The following is a 25,870-nucleotide window of genomic DNA, read 5'->3' on the forward strand; positions in this document are numbered from 1 at the left end:
TTTAATAAAGTAAATAATTACATAAAAGTTGACTGAAAAAAATTAGCTTTTTACATAGAGGAACGTATAACGAGCAGCGTTTCTTTCAAAACAGCTAATAATATCGAAAGCAGCATCAATTCACTTAATGTAATTGTAACTCAAACTATTAACAAATGCTCTACTACAATAAATAGAAATAAAACACAGTAAATCATGTTCAATAAAATAACCCAAAAAATCAAAGAAAAAAGATTATTAAGAAAAAGGTGTCCAATAACTATATTAAGTTAAGACAAAGCTGAAGTAAATAAAAAAACTAATGATCTAAAAGAAATGTTATAGGAAGAAAAAAACACAAACGAAGAATTATCTTAGATCACTGAATCCTACAGAAGCAACAGATTACTCATTATGGAAAGCTACTATACCACTTAAAAAATCAACTACATTTATACTACCTATCAAAATACCTGGCGTTTATCTTGAAATAATCTCCGACCGAGAATCTTGCCGTTCTCAGCCTTGGTAAACAACAGGACTGCTTGGGGACAGGCAGTAGGAACAGCGCTAACGTTGACCTTTTCTTCGCAAGTGGTGGTCATTTCGTTGGTGCAATTGATGGCTTGTCGGACTTATTGATCAAATCTCTAGGTGACCTTCTCTATCCTGGGCTCATGCCTAACTACATTTCCATCCCTCATTGGCTCATGCTTTTTCTTCTGTCGCCATGCGCGCCGCTCCTCTCCCTACTCTTTCTTGACCAACATCTTCGTCATTATCTCACTCTCTCTCTCTCTCTCTCTCTCTCTCTCTCTCTTGTTCGCAGTGTTGTTCACCTGGTTGCTACTCTCCTCTCTCCCGGTCCTGTAATGACACTGTGACGAGAGCCACGGCTCGCGCCGCTGGCTCCGTCGACGTCTCTTTCGTCCCGGTGGCAGAGGGAGCGAGAGAGAGAATAAGGAATATGGTTTAGAAGCCGGTAGAGTGGCGCGCGTGAGTTGCCGCCGATTGCTCGCTACTCAAGAGTTTTTGGTGGGGAGACGCTCGGTGCCCGGCAGTAGATTGCTACAGCGATCGCGTGCGACACGCTTTGTCCGCGCCGTCTTCGCGATTGATTGGTTTTGGCCTTTGCAATAGCAAGTGAAGTTTGTTTCTGCAACGTGAGTGCAACTTAGTGTAACCGTTCATCTCTGGACTTGTACGAGAAAAGCGAACGAGCCATCAGTATCTCTATCACACGGGGACACCGAACATCTTTCCCGTAAGTTTGGTAAAGTTTTCTCTCTCTTGCGTGAGATCGCGTCGCCGGCAACCCGCGAGGATAGGGAGGCTCAGCGGTTATTTCGCTCGAGGGCCTACGGAGAAAAGCGGAGAATAGCTCGTAACCGTCGCGCCAGCCGAGTTCCATGCGATTTACCCGCAGGAACTCGCGGCTGCGGTAGTGCGAGAGCGCGATTATTGTGACGTAGGTTTACTGATTATAATTGTTAAAAAATGTGGATAAATATATGTATTAAACGAGTGATTATTGTGCTGACCATTCCTGCCTATTCCCTTTTCCGCGCGTCGAAACGTTGCCTTTCGCGTCCCCCGTGAAGCAGCTTGGCCTTCCGGGCCCTGATCTATAAAAATTCGTCATTTTCTTCGGCAACGGAAGAGATCTCGTGACAACACGAACATGTACACTTTGTCATCATACATGCTCGGTCGCTGCGCTCGTGCGAGGAGAATGCCCGCACAGGACCAGTGAACTCGCTGTAGCCCTGTTACACAATTTTCAGGACTTTATTCAGAAATTACAATTAATACAGAGGTATATTACTGAATTTTTTAGCTTTTTCACAATAATTAAAGTGGAGGAAATAACATTTTCCTCATAACTTATTAATAAAAAATAAATTAATATTTACAATAAAATATAATTTATGCACATGCAAAAATTTGAATTGCACATATTAAAATGATTTTATTTATTTATATTTCAACCTAAATAGAAGTTAGTATAATTTTGATGAAACATATTTAAATTCAATTGGGATATCTCAAGATTGAAGGGAAGATAAAATTTAAAATATCACTTAAATTTCACGATTACTTTATTAGAATGATTTTCCAAAATTTGTAACGTAAAATAATTAATTATTTTTTCATTAACTTTTACAGTATCTTTCATAAAGTTTCAGTATCATTCTTTGCAACGTAACTTTGAGCAATAAGTATGATTTTTTGCAATGAATATTTCGTTTTGATACTACATCAATTTTATTTTATGTAATTACAAAATACAAGCCAAGAATGTTTCGATCCTTCTCTTCTTCAAATTTAGTAAGATTCTTATATGTAACAAGTTTGTAGCAAGATAGTACGCTTTAGATATGTATAGAGAGATATCGATCGAAGATTATTAACGATGATGATGCCAAAAAAAATTATCTACATAGAAATCTTTAATAAGAAAAACATAAAATAGCAAAATGAATCTGTAAACAAAGTTAACTTTAAACATGATTACTATACGAGGTGTGGCTATTAAGTAACGAGACTAGCGCTGCTACAGAAAAAGTACGCATGCGCCAAAGGTTAATGACTGTCAGCTGTTTAGCCTGAAGCCTACTCTTTCGAATGCGATGTCTACCGTGTCTGTAGACAAACCAGTGTAGACGTGGCGTTCGTTTCTATACGAGCTGTTTTTTTGTTTTGCCGGAAAATTGATCGACGTAAAAATAGAGCAACGGATTGTTGTGAAATTTCACATGAAACTTGGAAAAACTGCAACTGAAACTTATAATTTATTGAAACAAGTGTATGGCAATGAATGTTTGTCGCGTCCACGTGTTTTTGAGTGGTTTAAGCGTTTTCAAGATGGCCGAGAAGGTGTTGAAGATGATTCACGTTCGGGTCGCCCTTCCACGTCAAAAACGGATGAAAATATCGAAAAAGTCGGTAATCTTGTTCGATCTGACCATCGGCTAAGTATTCGTGCGATTGCTGAATCTATAGGAATTGACAAAGAATGTGTGCGGCAAATTTTACATGAAAATTTTAACATGAGAAAAGTGTGTGCAAAACTGGTGCCTAAAATCCTCACGTTTGAACAACTAGAAGCTCGCAAAAATATTTGTATTGACACTTTGAATGCGATTGAAAAAGACTCAGACTTATTAGAAAAGGTAATAACGTGTGACGAATCTTGGTTTTTTACCTATGATCCTGAAACAAAGCGCCAATCCATGCACTGGAAGAGTCCAACTTCGCCAAGAGCCAAAAAAGCGAAAATGAGCAAATCAAAATTCAAAGCAATGATGATTGTTTTTTTCGATATTCATAGAATTATATACCTTCACTGGGTTCCTGAAGGTGAAACAGTTAACCAACATTATTATCTTCACGTTCTTACTGAACTCCGTGAAAGAATAAGAAAAAAACGACCCAAACTGTGGAAGGAGAAGTCATGGCTTCTTCATCAAGACAATGCGCCAGCTCATTCCGCACTGTCCGTCAAGAAGTTTCTAGCCAAGTACAACATCCCAGTGTTAGACCATCCACCTTATTCGCCGGATCTTGCACCGTGCGACTTCTATCTCTTTCCTAAGGTGAAATCTGCATTAAAAGGAACAAGATTTGAGTCTGTTGAAGCTGTGAAAGAAAAAGCGGCGCGCGTCCTGAAGGAACTAACAGAAAAAGACTTTCTGCACTGTTTCGAACAATGGAAGATTCGCATGGAGCGATGTAGGGATAGATGAGGGGTATATATTGAAGGTGATAATAAATAAATATACATAATATCAAAATAAAATGTTTTATATCACCAGTCTCGTTATTTAATAGCCACACCTCGTAGTTAAAGACAAGATTATAGGCGTATTTCCTCGTCAAAGTTGAGCAAACATGGTCTAAAGCATTTTGCCTTAAACTACCCTTGCCTGAACATTCGGATGGCAAAATTAAAAAAAAAAGAACACATGACCTACAAGACCTTGAAAGTCAAATTCATCCTAACTATGTTGCCTTATTTTAACATATAATTTCCCGCCCTATTTAAATTCATGTAAATACGACCTCCAAGATCAAAGACAAGTTTATAGGGATATATCTTTCTCAAAGTTGAGCTACTTTCATCTGAATCGTTTTTCGCTGATTCTCATAGTTCCTAAGAAAACTTACTGATTTGATTAAAATGGCTGATCCTGTATATTATACGAGGGTCGTTTGAAAAGTCCGTGCAAAAATAGAAATTGCTTGATTTTTTTTTAATAAATCTTTTTTATTTTTGAACATAGTCTCCTTTTAGGCTTATACACTTCATCCAACGCTGCTCTAGTTTGTTAATCCCATTCAAATAATAGGATTTGTCCAAGTCTGTAAAATAGGCATCGTTTCTGCAATCACCTCCTCGTTTGAATAAAATCTTTTCCCCGCCAGCCATTTTTTCATATTAGGGAACAAATAGTAGTCCAATGGAGCCAAATCTGGAGAATAGGGGAGATGTGAAACGAGTTGGAACCCTATCTTCATCAGTTTTGCGGCAAGAACTACTGCGGCGTGAGCTGGCGCATTGTCGTGGTGGAAGAAGACTTTTTTGTGAGCCAATCGTGGACGTTTCTCTAGCAACTCAGTTTTCAAACGATCCAATAACGATGAATAATATTCGCCTGTAATGGTTTTACCCTTTTCCAGATAGTCGATGAAGATTATTCCTTGCGAATCCCAAAAAACAGTCGCCATAACCTTCCCGGCCGAAGGAATTGTCTTCGCCTTTTTCGGAGCAGATTTCCCCTTGGTAACCCATTGTTTAGATTATTCTTTGGTCTCAGGAGTGTAGTGATGTATCCATATTTCATGTCAGTGATGAAACGACGCTTAAAGTCTTGCGGATTTTGCTGGAACAGCTGTAAACCATTCTTGCAACACTTCACACGATCTCGTTTTTGGTCAATCGTGAGCAATCGCAGCACCCATTTAGCTTTTTCATGTCCAAATGTTGGTCCAAAATATTATGTACCCGTTCGCTCGAGATGCCTACAGTACTAACAATCTCACGCATCTTCACTCTTCTGTCAGCCATCACCATATCATGTATTTTATCAATGATTTCTGAAGTGGTAACTTCAACAGGGCGTCCAGAACGTTTAGCATCTTTTGTGCTAACATGGCCAATCTGAAAATTTTGAAACCACTTATAGACCATTCTAATCGAAGGTGCGTAATCATCATAATGTTTATCAAGCTTCTATTTAATCTCCTGAGGCGTTTTGCCTTTGAAAAAGTAATGTTTAATCAATACACGAAATTCTTTTTCGTTCATTTTTTTACAACCACTCGATTTCTTTGATTGAAACGAATGTAAAACGCAAAGTAATTGGCCGATCTGGCTGAAACTTGGTGTGTGCTCTTCCAAGATATGCCACTAACTAAAAATAACCTTGATACGCACTAGTACCGCCATCTCTCTGACTTTGCACGGACTTTTCAAACGACCCTCGTATAATGCAGATTTTGCTCAGCGAAAAAAATTAACAGACAATATGGAGAATGAAACTTGCATCCTGTTGATCCACAGACCGTAGCTCTATCAACTGAGCCACGGGTGCTTTTACCTCTTGATAGTTTTTACTGTCTATATTAGCTAAATAGCCAAAGTGACTAGAATAGCTTCCCCCTCCCCTCCACCTGTGATCTGAGGTAGATTTTAAAAATCACGCGTTATCATTTATATATACTTATATACATCCATTCAGGCATGTATGCCTGTATGTATGCATGTACGTATGTATGTACTCATCGTTAATTAATTAAGCAGAGGAGCGGGGGTGGTTAATAGTAAACATTGTATTTTAATTGAAACTTCTTTTATTCATAAAAATACACTTTATTTTACGAGTATTAAAATTATTTATTAAAAATTTTCATTTTTCTTAAAAGAAATTTTTTTATTGATATAAATAAATCTCATTCTATAAGTCAGTTATTGAATGAATACTTATAAAAATCCTTTAATAATTTATAAATGAAGAATTACCACTCCGTTAATTGATAAAAAAAGTCTGTCTTCCTATATAATATATCCTAATTATTTATTCGTAATAATAAATTAAATTTTATAAACAAATTAAATATGAATATCTATTAGAAATGATAGATTTAAGCATGCGTAATACGCATGGTGATTAGTAATCTCTGAAAAGAATGGCTATAGCTCACAAAGCATAGCGTAGTCTAGCAATATATATATAATTAATATTATAATTTTAGTTAATAATAAATATTTTCTTATTTTTAAGAAAAATTCTTCTTAAATATTTAAATGACTTTTTTCTGTAAGAGATTTAATTAAACGGTGTTTAAAGGAAAGGATAGAAGGATAAGGCTGTCATGAAAGAATAAGTTGATATACATTATAAAACAATTTTCAGTATATGATTTTCATTAGAAAGGAAGACTGTTTTATTTTCTTATCATTTGCATTTAAACTTTTACTAATGTTGGGAAGACACGTGTAAAGTACACTATTTTTCTGCCCCATCCTGATGAAGAATGATTACAACAAGTTAAGTACTTTGTATTGATAGTTTAAGAAATCATTAAAGACCTACTAAAGATGTGTTGCCTTATATAGTTCATTATTCTGATTGGATAGAAAATAAAAGAAGTGGGTGGGGGCTAAGATAATTTTCATCTAGTCCATCTGCTACTTATGACATAAAAATGGACTAAAACTCAATGACAGTCATGTTTGACTATTCGCATCAAGCGTGTTAGTGTTAAAAAGAAGTGGTAAGAGCTTCTGTAACGCAACATGCTCGTGTGAAAAATAGTCTGTAACTATTATGAGTGAAAAGGTTACTACAGGTGACTATTTTATATATTTTTTTAAATATATTTTTTTTGTCATAGGCATTTTTGTTCTAGATTTGAGCAAACGAAGTTGGATAGCTTTACTGGAAGATGGTCTTGTGAATATGTACAATCAGTAGATCTAGCCGTAGCTGGGCTTTTATTATACAGGGCAGATTGATCGGATGTGCTGCTTTGAATATCGCATATAAATACGATATGTGGCTGAGAGAATAAGCTAGCTCAAGAACAGCAACAGCCAAGCCAACCCTAGCAACAGTAACCTTAGCTTAGTACCTTGCTGATTTACGTTTAAGAAAAAAAATGAGGAATGCAACAGGTACCATAGCAACTGTTTTTCATCAACGTACAGTGCCGGTCAGCCACTTTTACCCCCCCACGGGCAAAATCAGTCTAACTTCAAAGTTTTATATCTCTGGTAGAAATTAACGTACAGAGACGCGCGCGCAGAGAAAGATGTGAATTTTGCAGAAACTTGCTCAAACGTCTAACTTAGACGTAGTTGATAGACAGAAATTGTAGGCAGCTATGTGTACAATTAAAAGTGCTTTGCATCTACACAATATTTATAAAATTATACTTGTAGCGCAGTCCATCACTGCGCAACTTACTGCTGTAATATTGCGTGAAGAAGCTGGGACCTCGCAATCATCATCATCACCATCGGTACATGAATCTCTGATTGTGAGTGTGGTTGGTACTGGTGTAGAACTATCCAATGCTTCACGTAATACGATAAAATTAGCCAAAGATGCGACAGTTCGTTGGAGTGACATTAACAGTGCGTTCAAATGAAATATTAAGAATGTATTAGAGTTTATTAGCACCAGTAAGGAAGAATTTCATAAATTTAACTATCAATATTAGTAAATATAATCTTCTGAGAGATGATACTTATATGAAGTTGCCTAAACCTGTCTGAAAAAGGAGAACCTATGTAAATGTGTAGAACTACGATGATGATGAGTTTTAAATGGACTATCCTCTAAGCATTACATCCGGTTGCGATAAATCCAAACCGTGTTAACGCATATACTATGCATTAACATAAGTATAATTTTAGGAATCGTACATTATCCGTGGATCCGAGGCAAGTCGTTAAATTTGAAAAAGAAAATGATGTTTCAATATATTTTTTTAATTTGAAAAATGGTATCTACCTCGACATTTGATTGCTGAGTAGAAGGAAAAGTATGTGAACCTCCATCTAGTGGAGAATGATTACGTTGATATAAATGTTGACGAGAATGAAAATCAAATACAACGTTGTTATATGCCTTATAAAGTACATTATGTATGGATAAAAGACTTGTGTCAACTGAGGTATCAACTGTTGTTATATAGGAGATATAAGTCACATATTTGTGATTGTTGTCTGCACTATTTTCTGACTGAAGAAAGATTAAAAATACATAATATTAATTGTAAAAATATTAATATGTGCAAAACTATGCTTTCTTATGAGAAAGACAAATTTTTACAATTTGTCAATTTGAAAAATGTCCTGTATTATACATTCTGTATACTGATTTCGAGAGTGTTTTTAAGCCGGTGTCTAATGATGAACACGTTTATCAATATCACAAACTATATATTGTTGATTTTTTTGTGATATGTAGCTATGATGACTCTAATTTACATTTCCAAGGCTACAGACCGAAAACTATCGATGATGTTAGTCCAGCCAAGTGGCTTGTACATAATTTTTATGATTTAGCTATATACCTGCACAAGTTATACAAAAATCCACAGCCTATGAGAAATTTATCTTTTCATGAGACATTCAGCTATCTTTATGGTACGATATGCCATATATGTAACAAGCCTTTCGACACTGACAAAGATAAAAAAATTTGCGATCATCACGCTGCTTTGACAGGCCTTTTGAAATATAACTAATTGTAAGTACTATTGCATCTATCGAGAAAAGGCCCGATAGTGCCGCTACAAATACCTAGTCCAAACTCTAGGCAATATTTATTTTGAAAGAGGAGATAGTCTAAGGTTACTTTTTTCTCATAAGAGAGAGAGAGAGAGAGTCTTATGAGTTGAGCTCTTAGATTATCATATTGGGAAAGAAATAGCAGGGTTAACCACTGAATAATGAAATTCGATCTTAGGAAATAGCTGAATGTTTATTTTAAACAGTGCTCACGATGCTAAGCAAGGCAGGATTGTAGGTCCCCTTGACACAGCGACGAGCGAATTAATACTCGTGAAAGCGACTCCTTTTTACGTTTGGTAGCCCCTACGACGCTATTTTTGATATTCGCATATATTTTGCACAGGTTTTGTCACGAAATGGCTCCCTCGAAATTGAAAATTGGTGACTTAAAAAATCAAGTCTAAGATGACGAATGTATTAGTATAAATCGTTTTTCAAGGAAAAATTGTCTCTTAAAGTTATAAGCGATTACAGTTAGATAAGTGAACAACGCGAAATTTACAATAAATTTATAGAATATTTTTACATAAAAAAATCACTCGTGATATGCAGAACATTATTTAAAATAAAAATCACCAATTTAACGAACCATTTTTGAATAATAATTAAATAATGAATTCGCAAATTACTCTTTTTGCCATTATAAAATTAACAATCGGGTTACAATCGTTATCGGTAATTTTACATGTATGTAAAGTTGAATCGCTATCTCGCGACGTAATTTTAACTGTTTAAATAAATTATAGATTTTTTATTTATTGATAACAGTTAAAAATCAGTTATCAAAGTGTCAAATTCTTGCTTCTCTTTCTTAAAGTGCTAGGATCGCTGTTGTATATTTGAATTCGCATCATATTTATTTATTGCAAGACTACTAGCAATATTTACTTGCAAATTAGATTAAGTTAACAAATACGTATTCAATGATTATAATAACTCGAGATTCGAGATTAGCGCATGGAAATTGATTGAAAAATGTTTTTAATTCGTTAAAAAAACTTTGCAATTATTGATTTTACATTGTAAACAATAAATTTCCCACGCTCGTGACGTTCGCTCCTTATATGGTCTTGATTTTTGATGAACTACTCTAACACATTAAAGTATATGTAAAGTAGCACCGTAATTTTGATAACGCTTTTCTTCAGTTTTCCTATTCATGTTGCTGTTTCGCAGTAGGAAGCAAAAGACAAAGCAAATCAGATTAGACCGTTACAGTATTATCATTAATGATACTTTAGGAGATGTCTCTTCTTCAGAAACAAGACATACATATGCAGCAGTCTTTATGATTGGGATATCAGCTATAAGGTGTACGCTCACGCGGAACACGGTTGGAGAATGTTCAATATCACTGATCTTGGCAGCTATTTGGATCTATATCTTAAGACTGATGTTCTCTTATTCACTGAAGTATTTGAAAACTTTCGGAACAAATGTCGAATTGCGCATCGTTTGGATTCTACCGACTATCATACAACATCTGGATTAAGTTGGGATGCTATGTTGAAATATACAAGCATAAAATTGAAGCTTCTGATGGATATCGATATGCTCATGTTTATCGAATGTGATATTCGTGGAGGGATTAGCCAGTACTGCAACAGGTATGCTGTCACCAACAATCCATATATAGAGACTCATTATAATACACAAAAATTTGAGAAATACCTTATGTATTACAACATAAATAATCTCTACGGGTGCAATATAACTGAATATCTTTCACAAGGAGGTTTTGAATGGTGCGACATTGACTCAACGTTTCCGATGATTTATCCTTTGGATACATATTCAAAGTTGGTTAGAACACCCGATAGAAATTCACGACGCACATAAAGATCTATCACTTTGTCCAGAGCACAAGTCTGCTTCAGAATACAAACAGAAAAAACTCATGACGACTCTTGATGATAAAGTGAATTATATAATTCACTATAGAGCGTTAAAACAAGTAATAAAGTACGGTTTCCGTCACAAGAAAATTCGATCAGAGTGCATGGTTGAAGAAATATATTTGAATAGTAAAATGTGAAAACAGGTGAAATATCAGTTTTAAGAATGTTATTTAAACTATTCAACAATGATATGTACGAGAAGGCTATGGAAAATAAAAAGAAACGTATCGATATAAAATTGGTGGGCAAGTGGTAAGAGCGGTATGGTGCTGAAACTCTCATCACTCGACCAAATTTTCACAGTAGTAATATTTTTAACGAAGGGCTGGCGGTGGTTCAGCTCTTGTAATCAGAAATATCGGTGAGAAAATCTATATACATCGGGTTTGCTATCCTAGACGTATCGAAGACTCTCGTGTATCGATTTCACTATGACTATATAAGTAGTGTTATGGATAAGCATTTCAAACTGTTATACAGTGACACGCATAGTCTAGTGTATGATGCAACTAACATCAATATATATGACGTCATACATTGAGATATTCATGAATTCAATACGTCAGATTTTGGCGTAGTAAATCGGTTCAATAGTACAAGAGCCAATAAAAAGTTGTTAAACTGATGAAAGATGAGAACAACGGTGAAATCATGTTCGAGTTTATCTGACTCAGAAGTAGAATGTAAAGTGTTACAGTTTAGAATAGAAATTCAATAAAAAGGCGAAAGGTCTAAGAAGTTTCGTATTGTAAGCTACAATCGTATTTGAAGACTATGTCAAGTGTCTCCGTGAGAATGTAACTTTAAGTAGAGAGCGAAAGATCATCAGATCTCGTCAGTATCAATTATACAGCAAGAGGCAGATAAAAATCGTGCTTAGAGCGCATTATGACAATCGGTTCTTGCTTTCAGGTACCACTGATGCGCATACTTTGAGTTACAATGGTATTCCTTTAATGGAAAGCGATGGGATAGTAGCATTAGAAATAGTCCCAATTGAGCCGCGAGCCGTCGCCGCTATAGCTGCACTCCAGCATTGGAAACCGCTAACGAGTCGCTGAATTCGGAGAAAGGAGCCGAGAATAAAATTGAGGAAACCTTAAATCAATCGAAATCTCAGACTACACAGCTCATTATCATCGAGAAGATATCACCAATAGCAACTAGTGAGTAGCAGCAGCAGCAGTAGTAATGTTTTGATTATATTCTAAGTGAATGTGAACCAAGGAAAAAAAATTATTAGAAGCTAAATTTGTCGCTAAAGCTTCAAAATTTTCATGATCGAAAAAAATTATTCCACTCTTATGTCTGTGTAAAGGTTATTTGACGCTCGATCTTTCGCTAAAATAAATTTCATTGCCGCTGTCACGCTCTTGCCTGTTTTTTTTTATCGGAATAGTCTATGCATGCTTTCAAAGATTATCAATTACACAGGCCTGCAAAATAGAGAGTCGTCACTGTTCTTTTACAACTTACGGTCATTTCCGAAGTAATTTTTGGCGTAGAATTCGAATCCGTCATCAGAATTTCTCCATCACGTCAGGTTTTTGAGTAATCGTCCCCTAAAGGTCGAAAAAACACGTTTTTTGGCCATATTCAAGGCTTGATTACATCGTGAGTTTATATTCTTTTCAAAAACGGTTGACGGCATTTTAAAGAAGCACTCTTACCCTTCAAAACCCATTTTTCAAATTTAAGATATCATTTTTTTTCATCAAGATATCATCAATTGAAGTTTGCCATTTTTGAGGTTTCACCATGAGCTTAAAAGTTCAGCCAATTTTCCTGGAAGAATACGATATATTTTTTAGTTTTTTTTTAAAAAAAAATTCTAGAATCATTATCTAAAAAATACTAAGAAATATATCGTATTCTTCCAGAAAAATTGGCCGAACTTTTAAGCTCATGGTGAAACCTCAAAAATGGCAAACTTCAATTGATGATATCTTGATGAAAAAAAATGATATCTTAAATTTGAAAAATGGGTTTTGAAGGGTAAGAGTGCTTCTTTAAGATGCCGTGAACCGTTTTTGAAAAGAATATAAACTCACGATGTAATCAAGCCTTGAATATGGCCAAAAAAACGTGTTTTTTCGACCTTTAGGGGACGATTACTCAAAAACCTGACGTGATGGAGAAATTCTGATGACGGATTCGAATTCTACGCCAAAAATTACTTCGGAAATGACCCTCAGTTGCAAAAGAACAAAACCTTGCAGGCCTGTGTTATCATGAAAAGCCAATTATAATCACGATTTATTCTATGTATTGGTGAAAAAACATCTGCTTACGCTGTATCTAATGACATAAAATTAAAATTGAAATTCGGTATTGGACTTAAGAAAAAAAAAAAAAAATCCAAATAAAAAGGTCACACAAAGAAATGTCAAAAGTCGATATACTTGAAACACATAATTAATGCTGCATATTTTAAATTTCCAAAAAATAAATGTACTGTGTACTTAAACGATCATCGGTGCTGCTCTAAAGAGTTTATGGAGCCGTTAAAAAATTGGTGGAAAAGCTAACATCAAGAATCCGCCAGTTCTATCATTTTTAAAGAATATGAGAGGAGCTTGGCCCTTTCTTATTTCTGTTTTAGCTGATTTAACTGAAAATGGCGCTCTTGTTAGTAGAGTTGCAGGAATTGCATACGCTATAAATGAGGTAAATTCTGCAAAACGATAGTTGGAAGGAAGCAATACAAACAAGAAAATGATGGAGACTATTGCACTAGGAAAAGGGTTATATCTTAAACCGTATAAAATAAGCTTTGGAGTATATCTCAAAATATACTCAGGATCAGATTAAAAAAAAACTTCAAAGTAAATTTACCAGATAGAGCACGCAAAAACATCGATTTGATGAAGTACGAACAAATTTTAAGTATGCTAAATTTGTAAGGAGTGTTTATGAGAAACTATATAGCAAAATCTGGACCATATTATCGTGAATTAGCTATAATAAATCTTGACGATATTGAGAAAACAGGCACTCAATGGGTTGGATTGCTTATTGAAAAATCGGAAATAACGTCTCATATTTTCATAGCTTTGGAGATCTTAGACTTTTATTTGATCTAATTACACATCTAGGAGTTGATGAGACCAAATACAATCTAAAAGAAAGCAAGATTTCAATACTTAAATCCATGGTCATCTATGTTTGTAATTTTTTTGTGAGTAAGTTAAAACACTGTAAAAAAGGTTATCAGTCATATTTAGACAGTCATAAATGAATCATTTACTTTTACCCTCTCGGATAATTTTCTACCAGAAGTACAATATTTTCCACCCATTGAACTTACATGAAGTGAAAGATACGTTTTAGATTTAGTAGAGTTTTGAATATTCAATTTAATATCTAATATAGCTATAAATAGCAATACATTTTACATTGATGATAAACTACCTATAACTTTACCTGTGGGCAGTTATAAAATTGAAGACATTCATCAATTACTTCGTAAAGTCTTAGAGCTTCAAATAAAAGTGAGTCTGAAATTAAATAATAATATTCTACGTTATATAATTACATGTTCGGAGGACATAGATTTCCGATTACAAAATCCTATTAGACGAGTACTGGGATTTGTACCACGCAAACTAGAAAAAAAAATCTCTCACCACTCGAATCTCCCAGTAAAAATTCTTAAAGTAAAAGATTTGAGAGTAAAGTATAATATTATAATATTATAAGACAATATTTCTGTGCGATTAGGAATATGAATAAGTTTCACAATATTCATGAATTTTTTCTTGCAGTACCACCCGGATATAAAGTTATCGAAGTTTTCTCAAGTGTAGTTTATCTCCCAGTTACTGTAAAGTGTATAGATAATTAGAAATTATGCATCGTTGATCAAGAAGGAAAATTAATAAACTTTCGAGGTGAAGTAATAACTATTAGATTACACCTGAAAAATACATTATGGGAATCGATTACCATTCAAAGAGTGGTGGAAGCTATATAAGCAATAAAATATGTAAACCAACCATAAGTCATCGACCAAAAGTAAAAAGTAAACTCAGATTGTCAATCTTCATTGGAAATTGAAAGCATTAATACATCAAAAGTCTCGAAAATCTCTAGAAAGTCTCAGCTTAAAAGCCATTTCCGGTGGAAAGTAACTTGCATTATTTTTTGTTTCTTTCAGCAAAATAATGAAGAACATTCTAGAAATACAGTTGTCTGTTGTCTGACGAATTCTTAGCATGTTATGAGATCCATACATCAAAGCTCAATAAACAAAGTTGACTTTAAGATGACTTTGACGGTCTCCTGGACACTGCCTATAATAGGTCATCTGAACATAGAATTCCCACATTATCCGAATTCAGGTTCAACAATAAGAGCTCATATGTAAAGAAATTTGAGTTAACCTTGAAATGACCATGAAAATCAAGTTCAAAGTTACGTTTAAGATAATTTAGTGTTGCCCCCACTAAAACCATACAACTATTATTTAAAACATTTTTCGAATACTTTGTAAAGTTTTTATTTATTCTACTATTAAAGTTAAAGTAGCACATTGTATACTTTATATATTCACAGATTATTGAAGGTTTCAGACTATTGCCTCCTATATACAGTTGTGACGGGTGAAGCGATCGGTGAGATCATTCGCCCTGTTTGCCTCTCTCTCTCGTCCGCGTGCCACGTGCATATGGCTTTATTACATTTATCGTTTCTGATTGACATTAATGTAATTAATGAGCAGAGTGACATGGCTGATACGATAGCTAATACATTCAGAAAAAAGCGGCGACAGCTAGTCAGGCTTACTGGTAGAGAATTTGCAACCTGTTGGACCACCGTTAGCCCCCTGTCAGGTCAGGTATTTCTCTTTATCTTCAATATGCCGGTATTTCTTTTCTCTATTCCTCTCTCTACGAACGACAGGATACGGACGATCGGGTTTAGTGCGTTTAATTCGCACAATACTAGCACGATTCCCTGTAAATCGCACAGTTTTCTGTGCGTAAATTCGCACGAAGACAAGCGCGCCCGGTCTTTGCTCGATGCATATAATCGCATCAGGTATCTTGTTAAATTAGTCGTTATAATAAAGGAAAAGTTCACGAGAATAAGTGTCATAATTATCGACTCTTGTCTTCTCTCTCCTTTTGATGTTGAGTCGCGGCTATCGTGTTGGATAGATGACAAAAGCCCCTCGACGCCATACGCAGTGGAACGATCGCGCCTACCTCACCTTCCCTTTAAATAATTAATATCGCAGAGTTATCCAGGTTAGTCTTGATACGCGTATCGCTAAATCAATCGACAAATAAAAGCAGCTGAAAGATTTAAGGTTTATGAACTATTCTAGGTTATAGAGCTGTCGGATTAGTGAAAATAGGGTAAAGGTTTTTAAGTAATAGCCTCCTACATAATAGGATTCGTGAAATTAAGGTCTAAAGAGCTAAGATTATATATAGTCACTAGGTTATACGGTTTGTTGGTCAAGGAAATTTTGATTTAAGGGGTTATTACTTCCCATATCACAGAATTCGTGGGTTAATCAAATTGATAGTCGTGCGTTTAGGACTCTAAATTCTCCATGTTACACGATTAATTGGGTAAGGAAGTTGGCGTTTAAGTTTCTGAGTTCGTAAACCACAGAAATTGGGGTATAGCGATCTCTTGGAAATAATAATTTAGTATTATATAAATAGTTCTGTGTAGAAAATTTCTTATAGGACTCAAAAATATCTCATTTTGCTATTTTAGGTTAAGAAATCTGAAAAATTTTAAGTTATAAAGTTATTATATTGATGAAGTATGAATTAGTAACCTAAACAACATGCAAAGTCAAAACATCAGCTTCTTGGAAATTTTATCTCATTCACAGGCTTGTAATGAAAAATCTATAATGCTAAGCTTTAAATAATAATATCTTTGTAAAAAAAAGATTTTCTAAATTCGAAATTTCGTTTTGAAGAGCAAGAATACTTCTTTAAGATACATAATCCGTTTTTGAAGAAATAATTAATTCACGATATAATTAATCTTAATTTTGAGATTGTGATAGCTCTCAATGGATGTAATTTTTTTATTTTAAATCGTTATACATCTTTTAATATCGCGAAAGAATGCATTTTTGAACTTTTAGATTAGAATGACTTATATTAGAATTCAGAGGCCAAATTCGGATTCCACGTAAAAAATTACATCGAGAATCACCTTTGAGTGCTCTGAAATAAGAATTTGCATGCTTGTGAATTATTAACATACTTATTTACAAAGAAAAATACGTAAATAACTCCACTTTAATACAAGCAAACGAGGATGCAACATAAGAGAGATTAGATTAGTTAGATTAGTTCGTTTATTGAGCCAATAAATCCCGTCTGGCAGTTTAGAAATGTACAAATCAAACATAACAAAAATTTATATAATGACAAAAGAAGATGCAAGAATAAATATTAACGCGTTTAACTATTTAAAGAATATAAGTTTAGATAAATGCGTGAATTGTATGTACGGTGAGCAGCGAGTTTACAATGACAATAATGATAAGATGACTCAGAATATGTGTATGAATATAAAAAAAGAATAAAATATATAAAATATAATAAAATAAAATATATAAAAATATAATGAAATAACAGATAAATAACAATAATAACAATAATAAAAGATAAAAAATAATAAAAACGCGATGGCACCTATTTTACAAAACAGGTTGAAAGGAGGAAGGTGTAAAAGGGGAGCGACGTACATTTGACTAAAAGCAGCTAAGTTTAATTAGTTATTTGATGAATCAAAAGTCGAAAGTGGAGTTTTTGTGGGAGATTGGATAATTTTGGGAGAATGCGACAGGATTGACCTCGTTTGATATGCGAGTGTAATCTGGCATTAGGTTTTCGCGAGTCGCTCTCTCAATCCATGCTCTAGCCTCGTAATTTAAAAACAGATCACGTGTCTAATCCTTGAAATCAGAGATCCGATCAGTCGAGAACAGGGTCATGCTCAATGAGTTGAGTATCCTTTGTGCAAGGATCGTAAATGAATGGTACCAGGCCTCAGTTAGAGGAGCTTTGTATTCATATGCCGATGGTGGATGACGATCCGAGCGCCGGATAATGACACTATCAAGCAGGATAGATAAGTTTTTAGCTAGGTAGTGTGGCGATTTTCTAAACTCTACAGAGTAGGCCGGAACGGCGAGGGCTCTTGTTTGGTGTAAGTGATAGCCAGCCTAGGGCTAGTCTATGGTGGGTGATGTGACTGTTTAAGGATAGTGTAGATATATATGGAAACCATCCTATTACGAAGCGTACACAGGCGTTTTGGGTTACTTGTAGCTTAGACGAGCGCTCTCCATCGAGTTGAATGTAGACCACTGACAGGTAGTTGAAATGTGGAAAAATGAGCTGCTCGACAAGTACTTTTCTAAGGGTAGTGGAGAGAGATTTGCTGTGGAAGCGGAGTGAAGCCAGAGAGCCATATGCCCTCCTCGTCACGATTTTAACATGTTTAGTCCAATTTAGCGTGGGAGTCAGTATCACGCCCAGGTTACGAGCGCAGGTCACATAATTCGCGATATCATTCAAGTTTATAGCCCTAACATACTGTTCGCTGTCCAGTATCATCACCTTATTGTTAGTCTTGGTAAGGTTAGGAGAGATGCTGTTTTTTAGAGCCCAGTCCGCTATAACCTGGATATCAAGCTACACCCTCTCCAATGCCTCCGCAAGGCCGCCGGGATGACAGTGAAGGTAGACCTGCGTATCGTCGGCATAAAGCATGTACTTCATGAAGGAGAAGACAGGGGCAGGTCCAAGATATAAATAGCGAAAAGCAATGGTCCCAAAATGCACTCCAGTAGCAGCCCGGAGCCAGTCTGTCACTCTGCCGTCCTTCCCTATAACGGCCTGAAACCTGTCAGTCAGATGGCTAAAAAACCAACTCAAGACAGTGTTAGATCGGCGCAGATCCCTGAGCTTGACCATCAGACGACCATGGGGGATGACGTCAAAAGCCTTAGAAAAGTCCAGTAGGACGAGGATTGTAATTTTACGTTCCTCAATGGTCTTGCGGATGTCACCAAGGACACATAGGAGTGCAGTCTGAGTGCTGTGAAACTTCACGAAATCGGCCTGTCATGGGTCACGCAGTTTGCAGCGGTCTAGATAGGACGATAATTGTGCATGAACGAACCTCTCAAGCACCTTTGATACCTCGGATAACCTTATTACCGGTGTGATGTCCAATAAAAGAGCGGGCGAAGGTACTTTGGCAAGAGGGGTGATGAGAAATCGTTTCCAGGAAGTTGGAAAAACGTCGCACGTCGTAGAGATGCAAAAGTGTTTTGCTGAGTCGAGAGCATTTGAGACGTCATTTCGAAGTCTTTGATACGCAGCGACGTCACTGTCCGAGCGGGAAGAGGATGCCAGTTTATAGGCAGCGTCACGCCTTTTCATGAGAGCGAAAATGCTCGGAGTCACCCAGGGTTTACGCCTAGAAGAAAACTTGATGCACCTGAGAAGAGCTACCGAGTCGAAGGATTTTATAAGTACTTCAGTAAGAGAGGGAATGCAAGTCGGCATCCGTCGGCTGGTCCGAAGAGCGCTTCAATCGTACTGGAGATTTATTAACCAGACACGGAAGAAGACTGGAAGGAATGGATTTGACACCGCTCCTGATAGCTGAGCGCAAAATTAGACACTGTAGGGCTAAAAGAACTATCGGTTGCCTTAACTTGCAGAGCGGAGTTTTTTGGGATGATGGCAGTGGGTCGTTGTTTAGCAAACTGGGGCGCGAAATTGAGGTTGAGCGGTGCGTATCTTCGAGTGCCGATCGGGGTGCCAGACACATGGCACCAGATTGCTGAGCAGACGGAACAAAACGCTGGCCAGGAGGCAAAAGCGAACAGCCATCAATGTCACTCTCCGACATTATGGAGAAAGGGGTGAAACCCTCGTTTTCCCGCATGTGAATGACCATGCCCGAGACGAAAGAGCGCGTGGAACCCAGCTCGCGGCTACGTGCAAGCGCCTTCAAAAATAGATTGTGGATCGGCTAGGGTAACAGCTAGCGGATGAAGACGGAATTACCAAAACCACATTTAAAGATATCCCTCGCCGTCTTCCCAGCGGGCTTCCCAGAGCGCTTCAAAATAATATCACGCGTCACCGTTGAGTCGATGCGCATGACGAAGGCGGACGTAGTAGCGTGCGTCTGACTCCGCAGGGTATTTTCGGTCAGATTTGCACGTGAGCGAGTAGCAGTCCTTTTTCTGGTGGCCGCTATGCGATCCTGAGCGTTTGGGTAGCCAATCGCTTCAAAGAGCATACTGACAGCATCCTCCAATGAATCCTGGAACTCCTGCGGAAGGCCCAGAATAAAGAGCTCGGAATGTTCCTTAAGACCCACTGCGGATTTGATGCTCTTCACCTCGTCGGCGACACGATCGCCTTTGGTCAGGATAGAAGTCTGGCTGGCTCTAATCTCGTTACGAAACTCGGTTTATTCGTTATTTACGAAACGGGAAAACCATGCTGGCAGTTTGTCACCCATGGCGGGAGCCGTATTATCGAGTAAGAACATTTGGTCCGCGCTGGAGGAAGAAACAATGAGAAGGGCAACCGATCGGGCAGTGTTCAAAGAATCATTCCGCGATTCCACCTTCAACGTCTTCGACGGAAAGAGCTCGTAAGATGATGCCTGTTTCTTTCGGTCTGAGGTTTCAACGAAAGAAAAGGTGCCAGCTGAAGCAGAGTCGATTTGAATGGAACGAGGAGATGGTAAAAACGCGCCACCAGTTTGACGAGGGTTAGCCGAGACCCTAGTCTCGAAAGAACAGATACGGCAAATAAAGGTCGCGAGATCAGGTTCTAAGGTTTTATTAGTACCGTGCTGATGGAAAAATCTAGCACAAGCGAGATATTGCTACCCCGGTAACTCAGTGCTTCACTATACTCGGCACTAAAGACAAGACCATTTGATAAAAGTGAGCAGTTTGGAAGTTAAAAACAAATTTATGACAAAGAATAGAAATTTATAGATTGTATCAATTTTTATCCATTTCTCCTTCTTGAGTCTCAAAACTTCACGAGAAAACTGTAATACAAGAGGTAATTTAGAAAGAAGAGATTGATACAGCGATTTGAAATGTTCGAATTTCGCGCAGGATTTGGGTCATTGACCAGTCATAAACAGAAAGTAAAAAAAATCAGAATTTAAAAAGATTTGAAAATTGGCGCCTTAGTGGCACCAACCCTGTTGATTAAAGATCAAAATTGGTTGGAGATTAGGAAGTAAAATGGTGCAATTTACAGAGAACGGAATAGGGATTCACAAGTTAACCTAAAACGACTATACGAGGTCTGTCCGGGAAGTATCGGGCCTACGTTTATATTTTCGCGCCATAGTGTTCGAGCGACCTCTACCGAACGGAATCGTCAACAGTAAAGCCTCACGAATCTATTGGTTACTTACTGACACCTGTCAGACGTATAGTTCATGTCTTTGTTTACAGTGCCTTTTTCGTGTTCGTCGGATTTTTACATTGTCAAAAATGACTGAAAAACAAGATCAACGAATTTGCATCAAATTTTGCTTTCAACTCGGAAAAACGAGTTCGAAAACTATTGAAATAATGAAAAAGGCCGTCGGAAGCGACTGTATGAGCAAAACACGAATAAAAGAGTGGTATAAATGATTCAAGGATGGTCGCACTTCTGTCGATAGTGATTCTCGTTCCGGCCGACCTTCGACGACAAAAACCGCAGATAATATTGAGCGGGTGCGACTTGCAAATCGAACAAGATCGTCGTATGACTGTGCGAGAACTAGAAGAAGACCTTGGGATATCAAAAACTATCATTTCAGAAATTTTAACCGAAAATTTAGAGAGAGAGAGACAGCGAGAGAGAGAGAGAGATCACGGAGAGTGACGGAGTTTTAGGTCTTGGGTGTTAGCTAATCTAAATGTATCCACGAAGAGACTGTGACAGAAAATCGTTATTGATGTTTGCAACAGTAGCTACATCTCTCACCATTTACATTTTCTCATCACTCATCATGCAGCGGTGATCTCGTTATATGCAATGACTTTTGCAACAGGTCTGTTATTTGCTTCAGAGCAATAGTATACTTACTAGGGAATGCGGGTTATGATGGGTGATGAGATTTGCTTTCTATTGCTTAGGATACTAGGAACTACTACTGAACGTGTAGTAGTCTGACTCTAGCGCTTCTTGTACGTTTTACGTGAAGCTAGTTCACGATCATTCTTTTTCGCTGCTCTTACTTGTTGCTCCTCTCATACATCTCGCTTGGTGGCTGCCAAGTATGCTAGAATTCTCACAGTACCTGAACACAAAGAAACCAAGTGTAAACAGATGTACTTTGAAGTGTCAGCTTGCTGCTTTGCTTTTATAGCTAAAACTATTTCATGGTGTCGTGATATGTTTACATATTCTTTTAATTCCAAAAATGATAGTTAATTAGAGTGAAAAAATGAGATACTATTACAGTTAGTATGCTCTTAGTACTAATGTCTTGTACCTGATATATTTTCTAATAGAAAAAATATTTGTGAGACTATTTTCACTAAAGTATAAAGTTTTAAGATTACTGATATTTAATTGTGAACCAATCCTTTTCTATAAAGTTTTAATTTGATAAAGATAATAAACAAAATTATATATTCAGTATAAAACTCACTTCAATAGCATAAGAAATAAAAAATATATAAGCGGAAAGCACGTCACGTCGATATATTATATGAATATATTCATAAAATATATGTTATTCTTAAATTGTTTCAGATTTGCATTAATCAAACCTGTACTAACCAGTTCCCTCACATAGATTTAGATAAATGCCCTAGTAATCACGATAACCATCAGTGTTCAGGACATGGTGTAAGTATGCATACTAATGTTCAGTAAATACAATTTTAATTATACTGCAATAAATAAAATTTACTTATTATTCTATAAGTATACTACTTAATAAGAAATGGTACTAACTAGATTGAAATTATGTCATTGTAACAAATTTTATTGCATTACCTTTTTTGTGCACGTATCGCGACATTTTTTCTTTCGGGCTTTTTATTAAAGTTTACATTAATTAAACATTTTGCACATTATTAATCAGTGTAAACATATTATTTAAGTAGGAGAGAAGAAAGGCCGGTGGAAGAGTGTGGACGTGTCTTGGCTGTGAGTGCGAGTTTTGGTGAAAAAGTTAAAGAGGAAAAGTGTTTGAGGAGAGAAATAGAGGTGAAAAGAGCGTGGAGGCGGAAGAGGAGTGGAGTAAAGAGAGAGAGGCTTGGAAAAGAGTAGGAAAAAGCACAGAGAGAGGAATAAGGAAAAAAGAAAAGTTGAGGATAAGAGAGAAAATCAGAAAGCGGGAAAGGCAGATAGAGAGGAGTGGCGGTAAAGGCGGAGACAGAAATGGTAAGACAGGGGATAAAGGTGGGATCACGAGAAGAATTAGAGAGTCGAATTAAGGCGTACGGGATAGTGATGGAAAGATTTGTGACAACAGAAAAATTAAGAGATAAAGGTGGAAGGATGGATAAGAAAAGCCCAGAGGAGGAAAAGAAGAAAAGAGTAAAGGTGGTGAGGGGGAGAGAGAGAGCGGAGAGGGGCTGAGGGAGAATAATAGAGGAGAAATGAGAGAGGCAAAGAGATGAAAGAGTGAAAGCGAGGCGAGCGAGATGGAAGGGGAGGGGGGAGAAGGATTGGACAACATGATAAGAGAAGTGGGAAAAAGTAGTGGTGCACAAAATATAATGGAAAAGATACGGGCAGATATAAGGGATCTAAGAGAGGCATGGGAGGATGAAAGGAAAGAATGGACAAAAATGTTTAAAGAAATAATGGGAAAAATGGAAAGAATGGAGGCAGAGGGGAAAAGAAGAGAAGAAAGATAGGAGAAAGAAATAGGAAAAGTTAGGAGAGAACAAGAGAGAGAGAGAGAGAGAGAGAGAGAGAGAGAGAGAGAGAAGAAAGAAAGAAAGAGACGAAAAAAGAAAGGGAAAAAGCAGAAAGTAGAGAAAAGAAACTGCAGGAAAAATGGGGAGAGAGGATGAACCAGTTGGAAGAGGAGTGCGTGAAATTAAAAGAAAGTATAGAAGGAGGAAACAAGAAGCAAAGAGGAACAGAAGTACGCAATAAGGAAGAATTAGAGTATATGAGAGAAAAAATGGATAGAGAAAGTAGGATAAACAATATAATAGTGACAGACTTAGAGGGAGAGCTAAGATCGGAAAAGAAGGGAGAGGCACAGGACTGGTTAAGGGAGGAACTAGAAATGAAAGGAGAGATAGTGAATCTGAGAAGAATAGGAGGAACAGCGGAGAGAGATGATCGGAGAGAAAGAAGAAAAAACATGTGGCAAATTATATGCGCGTCATGGGAACAAAAAGAAGGAATTATGAAGAAGAAAAAGAAGCTGGGACAGAAAAAGATATACATAGATCAGGACTGGACGTGGAAGCAGAGAAGGATAAGAGAGGAGGTAAGAAGGAAAGCAAAAGAAATAAGAAGTAAAGGTAAAGAGGTAAAGATGTGGCATAACGGGGTGAAATCAGAGGAAGAAGAATGGTGGTGGAGCGAGAGAGAGGGAAAAATGGTAGGAAAGGGGGTGGAAGGGTTTCGAAAACAATAGGAATAAAAGAGAGAGAGAGGAGAGAAGGGAGAGAGAGGGGAGAAAGGCAGTAAAAATACTATTCTGGAACGTGGGGGGGGGGGGGGGGGGGTAGGAGCATGGAGGAAGACGACTGGGAATATGTTAGGGAATTCGACATAATAGGGCTAACAGAAACCTGGGTGAAGAGGTAGGGGCAAGAACTGGTGTGGAGAAACAACTGAAAGGGTATAGCATCGAGTGAAGGGACTCAAGAAGGGAAGGAAGAAGGAGGAGAGAAATAGGGGGAGGAATAATGGCGGTAAGAGAGAGGAAAGGGATGAATAAGGTTGAATGGAAGAAAGAAAGGACAAGTGAGGTAATAGTAGGAGAAATAAAGATCGGAGGGAGGGAATACATGATAGTATCGGTGTCTATGCAACATGAGAAGAAGGAAAAATATGAATACCTAAGTGAAGAGATAGAGGAGAACAGAGGAAAAACAATAATTATAGGAGGAGACTTCAACGCAAGAACAGGAAATGAAGGGAGAGAATGGGAGACAGAAGAAAGCTTAGAAATAAAGGCCAAGGATAAAGTGTTAAACGCAGAGGGAGAAGAAATAATAAAATGGCTAGGAGAAAGGGGCTTAGTGGTAACGAATGGGAGAAAAGAAGGAGATGAAGAGGGAGAAAAAACATATATAGGAGCGAGAGGAATGTCAACGATAGACTATGTAGTAGGTAACGAGGAAGGTGATGAGGCGATAAAAAAGGTTCAAATAAAGGAGAGGGTAAAGTCGGACCACTTACCAATAGAGATGGAATTGGGAGACAAAACAGCGGAAGAAAGAAAAGAAGAGGAAGAAAGAATGATAGACGACTGGAGCGTAGAAGGTATAACGGAGTATCAGAGATGGATAGACGCAATAGAGGGAACAGAAAAATGGAAAGAGATAAAAAATAGATTGAAGAACGCAGTTTTAAAAAAGAAGATAAAAAAAAAGGATCGAAAAAAAGCTGGTGGAGTAAAGATTGCAGGATAAAAAGGGCTAGGGTGATGACAGAGTTAAATAAGGTAAGAAAAGGGGAAGGAGACAGAGGCAAATATCTAGAAGCAAAGAGAGAATACAGAGAGGAAATAAGAAAAGCAAAAGAAGATGAGGGGAAAAGAGTGGCAGAAGAAATAAGAAAAGATAAGACGAGAAGAAAATTCTGGGATAAAGTAAATGGCAATAGGAAGAAAAGAATTGGATTAGATGAAAATATAGGAAATGAAGAATGGTTAAAGCATTTCAAGGAACAACTGGGAGAGAAAGAAAAGGAAGATAGCAAAGGGGAAGAAACCGAAGACAGCGAAGGAGAGAAAGGTGAAGAAATCAAAGAAAGAGAAGTAAAAGAGGTAATAAGAAAAATGAAAAAGAAAAAGGCGACAGGAGAAGATGGTATAGCAAATGAAGCGTGGATGGAAGGCATGGAAGGCCTGATAAAAGATATGACAAAATGCTTAAACGGAATATGGAACGGAGAAGGATATCCGGAAGAATGGAGGAAGGGAATAATAGTACCAAGATATAAGAAAGGGAGGAAAGAGGAAGTCGAAA

At 37.0% G+C, this 25,870-nt stretch overlaps 1 protein-coding gene across 1 annotated transcript in view; it reads left to right on the top strand.

The window, feature by feature from the left end:
* LOC131675344 (disintegrin and metalloproteinase domain-containing protein 11) overlaps nucleotides 1-25,870 on the top strand; it is a 2,271,363-nt gene that overhangs the window by 2,020,542 nt on the left and 224,951 nt on the right. Inside the window, exon 17 of the mRNA XM_058954276.1 lies at nucleotides 22,458-22,553. Within this exon, the coding sequence (XP_058810259.1) occupies nucleotides 22,458-22,553 (96 nt within the window). The remainder of the gene's footprint in view (nucleotides 1-22,457; nucleotides 22,554-25,870) is intronic.

The sequence above is a fragment of the Phymastichus coffea genome, unplaced genomic scaffold (genome assembly GCF_024137745.1).
Source record: "Phymastichus coffea isolate CEN01 unplaced genomic scaffold, Cenicafe_Pcof_1.1 PCOF00019, whole genome shotgun sequence".
NCBI classification, from domain to species: Eukaryota; Metazoa; Arthropoda; class Insecta; order Hymenoptera; family Eulophidae; genus Phymastichus; species Phymastichus coffea.